Source organism: Pelecanus crispus, chromosome 1, assembly GCF_030463565.1.
Source record: "Pelecanus crispus isolate bPelCri1 chromosome 1, bPelCri1.pri, whole genome shotgun sequence".
Taxonomy (NCBI): domain Eukaryota; kingdom Metazoa; phylum Chordata; class Aves; order Pelecaniformes; family Pelecanidae; genus Pelecanus; species Pelecanus crispus.
In genome coordinates this window covers 15,983,565-15,995,861 of record NC_134643.1, presented here as the reverse complement: position 1 = coordinate 15,995,861, position 12,297 = coordinate 15,983,565, and the positions used below count along the sequence as shown (strand labels likewise).

The 12,297-nt window shown below is 41.9% G+C and overlaps 1 protein-coding gene across 1 annotated transcript in view; it reads right to left on the bottom strand.

The window, feature by feature from the left end:
- Nucleotides 1–9,722, bottom strand: part of CDHR3 (cadherin related family member 3) — a 39,928-nt gene extending 30,206 nt beyond the window's left edge. Inside the window, exons 1-3 of the mRNA XM_075712655.1 lie at nt 9,653–9,722; nt 5,366–5,568; nt 1,098–1,266 (exon numbers count right to left, since the gene is read on the bottom strand). Of these exons, the coding sequence (XP_075568770.1) occupies nt 1,098–1,266; nt 5,366–5,568; nt 9,653–9,722 (442 nt within the window). The remainder of the gene's footprint in view (nt 1–1,097; nt 1,267–5,365; nt 5,569–9,652) is intronic.
- Between the last annotated feature and the right edge of the window lie 2,575 nt (nt 9,723–12,297).

Genomic DNA, 12,297 nt, shown 5'->3' with positions numbered 1-12,297 from the left:
TATTTTCAGATTAAAAAAAAAAAAATTGAATATTGAATTATTGAATGCTCTTCCATACAGTGCTGTTAGAATATCAAGACTTCAAACAGGCTCTCAGTACCTCATGAAATAATAAGAGCATATTTTTACACACTACCTGAAGTGTTCTGCCTGTGTGTGAACACATAATAAATACATCGCTATACTCTGTCGCCTCGTGGTACAATTTTTTCCAAATTCCTCTCATTAGTAAATAAACAAGACAAGATTGCTCAGAGAGTAAGACAATTATTTCCTGTCCTTTTTATTGATGGCATTGCCACTCATATGAAGTACTGCATGGCATACAAAGCCTGCACTGACAGCTGGGGTCCAGACACTCCAGCCTGATTCCTAAGGCTACTGCAAACTCCTCCCTGTTGCACCTTTGCCAATGGTCTGAAAGTAAACCTGGTTAAGGCCATCTACCCCACACAGGAGACAGAACTCTTTGCCTCTTTCCATTTGTACCATCATAGATCGCAATCTCTGAGATCTCACTCTTCAAACCGATTTTCCACTTAATTTCTCATGTGCAGGTGCAAATGCAATACGCAGGTGTAAAACATTGGCAGAGCAATGTTTTTATCATTTTCCCTCAGAAGTTCTTGCACATACCAATATACACTAATTTAAATATATCTTGTTTCTCCAAATCAGTCCAGTTTTCAATGCACTACTGAAACATGTACCTCTACTCAATGGCTATATCCCCACCAAACTTCAAGTTTCTACTACATACCTCTAAGTAGGTATTCATCTCATCAAAAAAAGAACATATATATTTATTGGTATAACCCCCCCTTTTTTTTTCTTATAATTCAGGTGCTTCGAAATGGTTAAATCATTTTTGGTCAAAGCTTCAAGAAAACTAAAAGGGCATTTCCAGAGGTGAAGCATACCAAGTATTTGTGTAAAATAAAGCTCTGATAAAAAGTGTCATGTTCCTCCCTTGTTTTCCTAAAGAAAAATGCTTAGACCACTTTAGCTACAGGCACCGTATGCAGCTATAGGGTTTTTTTTTAATCTGATGTCATCTTTTCAAGCACTGTTCTTTTCAAATACCACCACTGTCTTACTTTGGGTTGCCATATTTCCTCGAAATACAGGACGTTCATTTTTATCTGTTACATGGACAGTCAGTATGTTAAGGTCAGTTCTCCCAGCTGTGTCTTCAACGAAAATCTGTAAATCAAAGCTCCTTGGCATAGTTTCATAATCTAGGACAGGGTTTCCAGTGGTAACAACCTGAAAAGGAAAGATTATTATTAGCACATGATGCAAGAGATATAAGTTATAACCTATACGAGTGAATACAAGTAAAGGGACACTTTCCATCAGTAAGCAGCGAGTATTTTAGATCATCTTCTACTTGCTGCCACATTTCTTGTCAGTGGCAGAAACGTGAGGAAAAACAGCGTGGAAAGACCAAAATGTTGTGGCCTCATGGAGCAACTCAAGGACCTCTTGTGTGAGGGACAGGTTGAGGAGGAGAAAGCCTGGAAGGAGCTGTCCTGCCTCACAGGTAATGCTTTGCCTACAAGGCCAGGACTATGTCTTGCAGGAACTTGTCTGCACCAAGTCCTCACCTTTCCACATCAAGCTCCGGGAGCAGCTGAGGTGTGATGAGACTGAAAACTTGGAAGAAGCCCTGCAAGACACAAGGGCAGCTTCACTATTTCTGGGAGTCAGGAGCATGAGGGGTAAGACCTTTTACTTGCAATAAGGAGTGTGGCAGCACGAGACTGTATAGTCTAGCAGGTACCAGCCCCTTCCCTGTATAAGCTGTGCCTGGGAGACTTGCAGGAAACAAAAGAAAGGGGGGAGCTGCAACAAGCACACTGTATGAGAGAGGGACCAGAACTGTTTGGTGAAAATGTTGAACTAATTAAAAATAACATAGGCCTTAAGTTTTGTAAGATTGGTAAAGCAAACGTTTGCTTTGGGGTTTTTTTTTTTTCCAGCTCTGCACATCACCTTGTAACACAGAAGATGTATAAGCACAAGACTGGCATTCCATGATAAAATATTAAATACATTAATTTTGGATTTAGGATGAGTCCAGAGCAACAGCAGGATGCTGAAAAGTTGTAAGCCACAATATTCACTGTTGAAACTAATAAAGAAACAAGAACTTTCCTTTCTTGGACAAGAAAGGAGAAGGTGACTGTTAAATTTGCTGTGTAGCTAAAACACTCTGAAGCTTGAACGCCAGTAGCGGAGGTGCTGTAGAACTGGAGAAGGAGAAGAATTGGGGCTCACAAGTGTGACAAGGACTGTGTCAGTGTATTCACAATACTGCAGAGTGGAGGAGCCTGGAGAGGATGCAGGAGAACAATGAAATAAATCCTTGATTTTAGATGAGATGCCGTGGCCAGAGGACAAATGCCAAAGTGATGTCAGCACAATTAGAAGACAGAAGACAAAATAGAGCCAATTAACAAAGACAGTTGGAGGAGAGTGAACAAAAGCACAAACGCTTTATGCCTTCTGGTATGTAAAACAGCTGCTCTCTGGAACCTTGTAGATCTTTTTGTTACAATACTGCAGGAGAAAACAACGGGGTCCTGGATGGTGTCCTTTCCTATATTGTGCAAATAGAAGTTTCCCATAAAAGTGATGCTAACTCAGAAAAAACATTCTACAAAAGCTTGTAACACAAATGGGAAGGTTGCTCTCCAAAATTAGTGTTTGCTGGAGATCTAAATGCAGTAAACAGATGCAATGAATTCAAAATGAGAAGTCCAATTCTAAGCAGAAATTATGTGCTCTGGGGATTGTCCCTCCAGTTCACAGCCAAATATTTTCATTGGTGTTGTAACTACAGCCAAACTGCCTAAATACACATCTTCCACCCTCCTTTATAGAGACCTTGCAAGTGAAGATGTGAATCTAGATGGTCTCTTCGTAGGTTGCTTTTGAGAACAGCTTGCCACTCTGGTAGGCTGTGAGCCACAGTTCACCTCTTCCCCAGGTAGGAGCAACGCTTGCTGATAAAGGCAGCACTGTACACACTTGAAGCAGCTGCAGGCTTCGTGAAAGGGGGTCTAGAGACACCCCATAACTGTCTACCCCTCATTCCACCTGAGAATTTCACTGCTCCCTGCTTCCCCCTTCACTCCCATGATGCAGAGGGAGCATCACTAACAGCATCAAGGTAGTTTCAGGCAGCAGTATGTTCTCATGCATTCAACACATCTTCTGCCCATAAGATTCTTCAAACAAGAGTAAGGCGAAGAGGAATGGGCAGGGCTCAGATCTCAGAAGCTGTGACTTTCTCAGAAATCTCAAAACATATCAAGAAATGTGATATTGTCTTGGCTTGCTGCAACAAGAGTAAATGTGCTTCATAAATACAGAAGAGCTTGTGCTAACAGGTACTTAGCTAATCAGCAAACCCCATAATTCATACATGAAATACTTCCTTTTTTTATATCTTAGCAAAGATTTAACGGTAGCACCGAGGTATCTCATTTTGGATCACATTGCTTTTGCAAAATATTGTACCAATCTGCTACAACATAGCATAAATAATTAAAAGTAGCAATACTCATCAAATAAATGAACTAAGGACACGCGTGTGTATTTATCCTTGCCTTATGAGTTGTAATTAACACTCAACTGCTAGTTTGTGGGATTTGTATGTAGCTTGCTTTATAATTTTCTCATGACTGATATTCACTGGCCCAACCTCTTTGTTTCAGTCCCTCGAGTGAGTTAGGAAACCCTGAAAACAACTAGAGTTCAAGGAAGACATACCAAGTCCTCACAGGCCATTCTGGTAATGGGGCTGTGGTATGAAATGGATATAAACTGGCACTTTGGAAGACACAGTCTCCAGCCTATACCTTTCTTGGCCATTCATTTTCATCCTTGTGTCACTCTCTGCACTATGCTAGAACAAGAATTTCTCCATCATCCCTGCCATGAAAAAAAACAAGGAGAGACTTTTTATCTATTTGCAGGGTTATTTTTTCTCTAGATTCATTTGTCAGTCCCGCTCAACAAGGAACAACATAAAATGCTTGTGCAGCACAGCATAGAGATGGAATGGGACAGAAACAAGCAGGTATAGAAAAGGGCTATGTTTTGCAGCAGAAGGGATAGCTTTAATTCAGAATGCCAAAATACAGCCTAGGAAGGGAGTCCCACATTATAAATTCTCTGTCAGCAAAGCCAGCTTAAGGGACATATCCATTTTCATCTGCCTGTTACATCCCCTCAGCTGAGCCAGTTCAGGTGTTTGTGCAGCCACATCCTATGCTTCACAGGTGAAAGAGGGCTTTTTTTTGAGAGGTTTTTTGACCATTTCACTGATCTGGCTGGGGAGCAGCTAAAGAACCAGCAGAGGTGGCACAACTGAGCTTTGTACTCTGCCGGGAGGCAGAAGCATGGGAACACAAGCAGCTCCCCCAGGCAGGTTGGATCAATGAGCTGCAACCGCCTGGGGTCACAGTCTTCCTTTCCCCAAATTTTCTCCCAGAAACATCAGCAGAGACATCAAGAAAAGAGCCCTTGTATCAGTTCTATGAAAACCAGAACTTCCTGAGAAAAACCCAGAAATATGTATTCAAATTAACTTTATAAGTCTCTACTCAGTGTCTATCCATATCTTTTAAAGACACACTTCATTGTCACTGTTCAGGCTCAGACATACAAGCAAATTACAATGGGATGACACGTTATCATGCATCTGAACAGTCATTGCCAGTGACAACGTGAGCTAATACTTGCTAATTTATCCAGCAATGAAAATTACCCCGAAGTAATAGAAATTGCTTTGCATTTGCCATAATAGATCACAGATGTGTGGAAGTGTGATAACTTCTTACCTCAAGATAACTTCCTCATGTGTCACAGCCTTCGTTCAGAATTAAATATTACTTTGATCTGACTCAGCTAACTTTATTTTGGAAGTGAGTCAAATTTATTTTAATTCTAGGTGACAGTGGCCAAACAGAAGCTCTGTGTGGTTTAACTACTTCACTTTAAATTCACAGTGACTTCATATAAATTAAGTTGAAAAACTATGGACAAATCCTCAAAAGAGAAGCAGGTCCTATATGTCCTTCTTCACCTCTTGTTTTCCAAAAATCATATTTTTTCTATCACAGAATAAGTAGAAGTATTATGATAGGTGTTTTTTGCCTAGATGCAATTAAAAATTATAATCACTGTCGCTACTCATTTGTCCTATCTATTATAGCATGTCCAAATACTACCACAGTCTGCATTTGCAACTCTTTTCTGATTAAAAGATGAGTCACTGTGTGCTGTCAGCACTCAGTAATCCAGGAAACGTCAGCCTACATGACTGAACATTGCTCAAGCTAAACGTAAAACTCACCCTGTATTCGAGATCTCCTTTTGATTCAATATCAAAAGCCTCTGTAAGTGGATTTGAATTTACTATGGTAGGAAGTATTGCAACACCTTCAGAAGACAATGGAGACACAGTTACATTAAAGGTATAAACTGAAACACCAGCTGGTGCATTTTCTTCAACAGTGCTCGTTGCAGGTAAGCCCTTAAGCAACTGGGTTCTTCTTCCTGCAAGATGAAAATGAATGTAAAATTACTTCTGGGAATCTTAGGCTAGCAGAGGCACACAGCTTGTGCCAAGAGCTGCCATTAATGAGCACAAAATGGCCTGATTCTCTTTTTGCTTATGAATGGTGGCGTTGCATGGTAGTAAATCCAGTGCTAATGGCAAAAGAATCAGTCTTTTCTCTAATTCAGTACTATACTATACACTTAGAGTGACTGATGTTAAAATAGTATTGTTACTGCATCATTTGCCTTCATATGTGCCTTTATATAGAAGCAAAGAAACTAAATGTATTTCTATTCTTTCATTTCACCCCCTGTGCTAATTGCTGTTGCTGTGCACTAATCACATCAAAAAGCACCTTGAATCACACAGGGCTGGATGCTAAAGAAACAATCTTTTTTGTGAATTATGCCATCTGCAGTGCCCATTTCCTCCATTTTCACTCTTCTTATTCTTTCTAGCACAGCTGTATACATGCCTATCTTGTCAGTAGTGTGAGTTAGCAACAACTTTGGGATGTTGTACTGCTGTCTTGTGGTTTAGCCCCAGCCAGCAACGCAGCACCACGCAGCTGCTCACTCACTCCCCCTGCCCTGGTGGGAGGGGGTAGAGAATCAGAGGAGTAAGAGTGAGAAAACTCCTGGGTTGAGATAAGAACAGTTTAATAATTGAAATAAAATAAAGTAAAATAGTAATAATAATAAAAATATAATAATAATAGTAATAATAATATACAAAGTAAGTGATGCACAATGCAATTGCTCACCACCTGCCGACCGATACCCAGGCAGTTCCCGAGCAGCGATCACTGCCCCCTGGCCAATCCCCGCAGCTTATATATTGAGTATGATGTCATATGATATGGAATAGCCCTTTGGTCAGTTTGGATCAACTATCCTGGCTGTGCCCCCTCCCAGTTTCTTGTGCACCTGGCAGAGCATGGGAAGCTGAAAAGTCCTTGACTAGCATAAGCATTACTTAGCAACAACTAAAACATCAGTGTGTTATCAATGTTATTCTCCTACTAATCCAAAATACAGCGCTACATCAGCTGCTAGGAAGAAAATTAACTCTATCCCAGCTGACTAGGACATGTGTCTTCTGCTTTGAGCATGGAAGAGCAATCTCCAGTCCTTGGAGCAGATGCGGGCCCACAAAAGCACCCTACCTTTCAAAACTGCCTGGAAGCAGCAGAGTGCTGCGGCATCCGACAGCTTTGCATGAGCTCCTTGTTTCTCAGTCAGACCTCTGGACTCCCCAGAACAAAATCTGTGCTTGCTCTGCTGTTTAGCTTGTGGGTTTTGTTATTTTAGCAAAGGCCTGTAGTGCTTTATCTCATGAAGACTGTCTAGAAAACATAAATCAGGACATCCCTAAACTAGCAATGTACCTCCACATGAGACTATCGCAGGGCTGAATGTTGCTTGCGGGGGCTTCACTGGCTTGTCTAAAACACTTGCCATGAAAGCTGGCTGTGTGCAGTCAAACTTCTGACATACTGTGTGCCACGATGGAGGCAGGTAATGCTCACTCAAGTACCTGGCCAGCCTGTTCACGCACCAGCAATTACTGTAGCAAAAGCTCCATGAACTCTTCATTTTGCTGGGCAGCTGCAAGGGAAAAAGCTGCTATGGGAACTAATCTGAGGCCATTAGGGCTGCAGCATGTTTCCGCTTGGATGCTCAAGCTCAGCCTGGAGCTTGGGAACATAATGCCAAGGGGAAATCTGTTGCTTTGCAACACCTCTGTGGTGTGGGACAGAACCATCTCCCTTTGCCCGTTCTCATGTGGCTGGGGAAGGATGGCCCACATCAGCTACCAAAGAGGCACTCTGCCATTCTTCCAATGGCAGCAGGCTTTTTCATCTGGAGGGGGAGCGTTCAGCTCCAATACTTTCCAATGACATTAGAAGAAGCCTTAGTGACTTCTTCCCCAAACTACCAAAAAAATTTTGTCTCCCTACATCCCTTGAAAAATTTTGGAGCATTCTAGGGATAGCCGACATATGGCCTTTGTGTGATAGACATTGCTACTATTACCAGCCTCTCAAAAAACTGCTCTCCATAGGATCAGAGAAGACTTAGGATCCCAGTGCCTTTTCTACATGAGAAGCAAAACTAATAGCAGTAGATGAGTCCATAAAGCAAAGCATGGAGTCCTATGGTCTCCCTTCTTCCCACATCCCGCCCCAGGAGGCACTTGTCCTTGCAGTTTCCTGGAGTACCTCTTAGAGCAGCATGACTCTATCAGACACCTCCAGTTCTTCCTCTTGCAGCCTGAAAGACTCACTGCATTGTGGGGAGGAGAAGAAGGGAGCACGGGGGGTGTTGTTCCTGTAACCAGCCATACTAGGCTGTGGTGGGAGAGTTTGCCTCTGGGAAGACCTTTTCTGAGCACAGGGCCTCACTGGTAAGAGGCAGAGCTGAGGCACTTCCCCGGAGCCTCTCCACAGCTGCATGGAGGTTCCCATGCTCCCACACTCCAGATACAGCAGGTCCATGGATCACTGATCTGGCTGGGATTACCCTGGCATTTATGGGAAAAAAGGCCTTGGAGATGCCTTGCAGGTGGGTGAGGTACAGGCTGGGATGTGGGAGACTGTGAGGTGGGAACTGCCGGTAAGAGTTAATCTGACCAGGTCACACTGACACTCCGGTAGGACTGGGTTCAGCTGAGTTGCTACCGATTTATGGCAGTGGAAGCAGGACCCAGTGAAGGACTGAGTTTTTTTCAAAGTTCTTACAGATTCTGGAAAACATCATCAACAAAAATCACCCATGCAAATGAGACTGGGCTGAGAGGGGCTTCTGGAGATACATTTCCATAAGTGGAGCTGAACTTTGAATATAATCTCCTGTGGACAATACCTGATGAACCCAGTTCATTAATAGAAACCATTCATAAAATCAGTTAAAAAATTTATAACATTTAGAAATGTAGAAAGAAAAGAGTTTCTATTTTTATATTATCTCTAAAGATTTCATTGGCTGTTTATTCAGGATTTGTCTTTCTAAATCACAAGTTCTTACTTCTTGCTCTTTATTTTTAACTGAAATTTTCAGGACTGCATCTAAATGGCTGCTTCTTCTTCCAACTGATTTTACGAAAGCCCTCCTTCCATATTCACAAGTCCTTGCTTACCTCCTTACTTCGGAGAACAAAACATGCCTGAAGCAATTTAATACATTATTCATCAGAATTACCAATCCCAAACATTGACAAATGCTGAGTCCAAGACAAAGCATTCATGAGACTGGCTTCAAGAATTATATTTAAGTCTTATTTATCTGTGATTTGTTAGTCTTTACAGCGTGCCTGAGTCACACCTTCAAGCTTTTCTCTCTCCACAACCATGCAGGTTAGAAAACCACAGTTTTTCAAGGAAAGCTGAGATTCACATGCAGTGTCCTGATCAGTCCAAAACTGATCACAGTTTTTGGGACATCAGGAAAACCACCAAATACTGACATATTCTGGAGGGTTGGCAGAACTCTTTCAGTTCCCTGACAGCAAAGTGACCCTACCTGAGCAGCTAGCTTACTACAAACAACACCAAGTGCTCCATGAGCCACACAGACTGCAGTCTGAAGATCTATTTTAAGTTACTAACGTGCACATATTCATATTGGCAAATCTCCCATATTTTTACACTGGGCAAAGATAGTGATATTACCCTACTAATATTCTTCACAAGTGTTTTCCTGTTTGGTCCTGTCTGGTTGCTTGTTTTACTTCATCAAAGAAAAATGTTATTAATATTTGAAAGGAGAATACTGGAGTATTAATATTAGATATTGTTTCTTGGAGAGCTGCCCTCCTTTCCCACTCCAACACTGTCACACTGAGCAGTGGCTATTGCACACGAAGTGCCTCATCCAGCAAAGTGTCTTAGCAAGGAGTCATTATCTTCTTCATTATACTGCTGTAACCACAGAGCTCAATCCATTTCAGTAGGAAAATAATTGTTACTTGATTTTTTCCATCCATGTCTGATCCCTAAATATGTATTATAAAGCTCCCAAGAGAAAGTATAACTGCCAACAGTGTTCTAATTTTAGCAGTGTAATGAAATCATGCTCTTACCAGATACTACTCCCAGCAAAATGAGGAGAAGGAGCATGCTCTTCATCGTCTTTATGACCCTGTCCTTCATGTTCCCAGGATGCAAACTGAAGGAAGATCATAGTATGTTTTCCCTAGTTTACATCAGCTCCACCTAAATTCTTCCTCTTTGTCATGTTGCGGAGTGAGAAATGAAACAAAGGACCTGTGTCTCTAAGGGAGTTTCTAAACACTGTCAGCTTGTTTGCTTGTCAGAGAATTGCTCCTTGCTGACACTCCATCCACAGACCTGGGCCACACTTGAGAAAACAATCAATAACAGTCCTTTCACTGCAATCGTTTATTGAAGTATTATCAAAAGAATCTAGTAAGTTCTAAAGCTGGAAATACTGTGTGGCTTTCATCGCTCTGGCAAATGAGGTGCTCCCTTCACACTGAGGATCAAATACTCATTCTTTCTTACTTAAACTAAGAACCTGAAGTTTTCTCATTTCTCTGGGTATCAGAGAATTACTCAGACCACACACACTGCATACCTGGAGGTAGGACTGCAGCATGTGTACATGATGAAGTTAGCTTTGCTGTAGCGGTCTCAGGTACAGCATGGACCCCTATGCAAAGTACTCTGGCTCCCCTAGATTAGGCATTTAGCCAGCTAGCCCACAATACACCCATGCAACTTTTTGTTTGTTTTTTTAATCTAAGGACAGTCCTAGCATTTTTTCATGGAGCATATTATAGAGGTGACACTAATACTAGAACTGGATGCAATATAGGTGCATCAGCACCAACTCATAGAATAATTTAGGTTGGAAGGGACCTCTGGAGGTCATCTAGTCAAACACCCTGCTCAAAGCAGGCTTAATTAGATCAGGTTGCTCAGGGATTTGTCTAGTTGATTCTCAACACCTCCACACAAACTTAACAGCTCTGCTAAGAGGTAGAATTTAGAGATTCAGTTTTAACACAGCTCTGGAGAAACCACACAGATTTGTGAGCTAAGCTAGCATCTCTAGATGGTTCTGCATGACACGCTGTGGCTGTCCCAGTGAAAGCTGACAGTAGTTCAGAAAGCTCTGTCCTGTGCTCCTGTGTTTTGTGTAGTACGAGCATGTTAATTGAACATGCTGACCACGAACAGCTAGTTTAACGCTGGGGCAGGCATTGCCTATGCTTGCTGCATGTGCACCTTAAACTACTGCACAGATGTGCCCTGGAGGATTCTGCTGATATAATGAAACAGGAAAAGATGCATCAGTAAAACCTACTGATTGGAACAGAGCCATACCTACATATCTGATACTGGTTTGGGGAATCATAAGAAATATTCATTTGATGGTTGATCTGCATCTGTTTTAAAGTGCTTCTAGGGCCTTGCCAAGTCCAGATGCAGACTGGGTTTAAAGTGAATGTGGCCACACCATATCATCTGGGAGCACACACTGCATCAACCTGTAGTACTGAGGAACCTAATCTTCCATTGCCCCAGGAAATGTGTGCCTAGACTTTATGTTAGTAAAAAAATATATGGAAAACCTCACCCTCAAATGACCTAGTTATGCTGATATTAATGGAAATGTATTTATATTGGCAAGAAGTCTAGCCTGTCCCTTTACCTACCAGACCATTGCCCATCCCTTCATATCCATTTCCTGGGTCCACAAAGAAGCTTTTGATCTGACTGGACATCTCACAAAGATCAGGTCTGTGTGGACAGGCATGAACCAGGCTTGTACAAAAAGCTTGTGATCTTTTACTAATTACCAGAACACTGTAAAACTGCTGCTAGCTTTATTCCCTCCTTTTAGTTGAAATGTATAATCTATCCCATTATACTGCTGTTTCTTTTAATCTTAAAAGAACTATAGAAACATCTGGGCTAAGTTTTAAAGTAACCAGTCTTTCAGATACATGTTTAAATTCGCTTAGTATCTAGCTGGAGTGATGGGACTGTTTTTAACCTATGCTCTGAATAGCCAAGCCTTCCCCAGAACTCAGAGGTCACAATTTTTTGACCTTTTTCTTTTTTTCTCTTACTTCTTACACTGTGGGTTTTGGGGGTTGGGTTGGGGTTTTTCCCTATAAATACATATTTCAACTTCTTTGTTTTGTCCTTCCTTCACCTGAGAACCTACACATATCTACTTTCAGCAAGACTTCATATACATAAATCAGACTTTTCTCTGCACATCTTGTGATAAAGATGCTATAGAGGGATATGGAAGACATGGATGGCAAAGGCATCTGGAATACACGTGCTTGAAATGCCAGCCTTTCCCCAGCTTCACCTCGAAGTGCAATAGGTAACTATTTCAGGTGCTACGTGAATATCCGTGGAGCAGTTAATTTCTGTTTCCTCTCTGAAATATGTCTCCAGGGCTTTCAAATTCCCTGATAAGCCTCATGGTTCAAGCATGTTGTGAGAAGAGGCCGCAGAGGTGACCAGGGAGACGGGGAGACAGCCAAGTGTAGCACACAGTGAGGGAGGAGAGTGCGGAGGGCAGCTCACACGGGTGGAGCAAGTATGAGCTGAAAGGGCTCTTGGCTCCTTCTTCCTTCAGTCACTGCCAGTACCTCCCTTAGATCCCTCTTTTCTTATATTCCTCCACTGAGTGGATTTCTGTGGTTCTCTGATTCATCCTGCCAGGTTGTGAGGAATAAGGTGA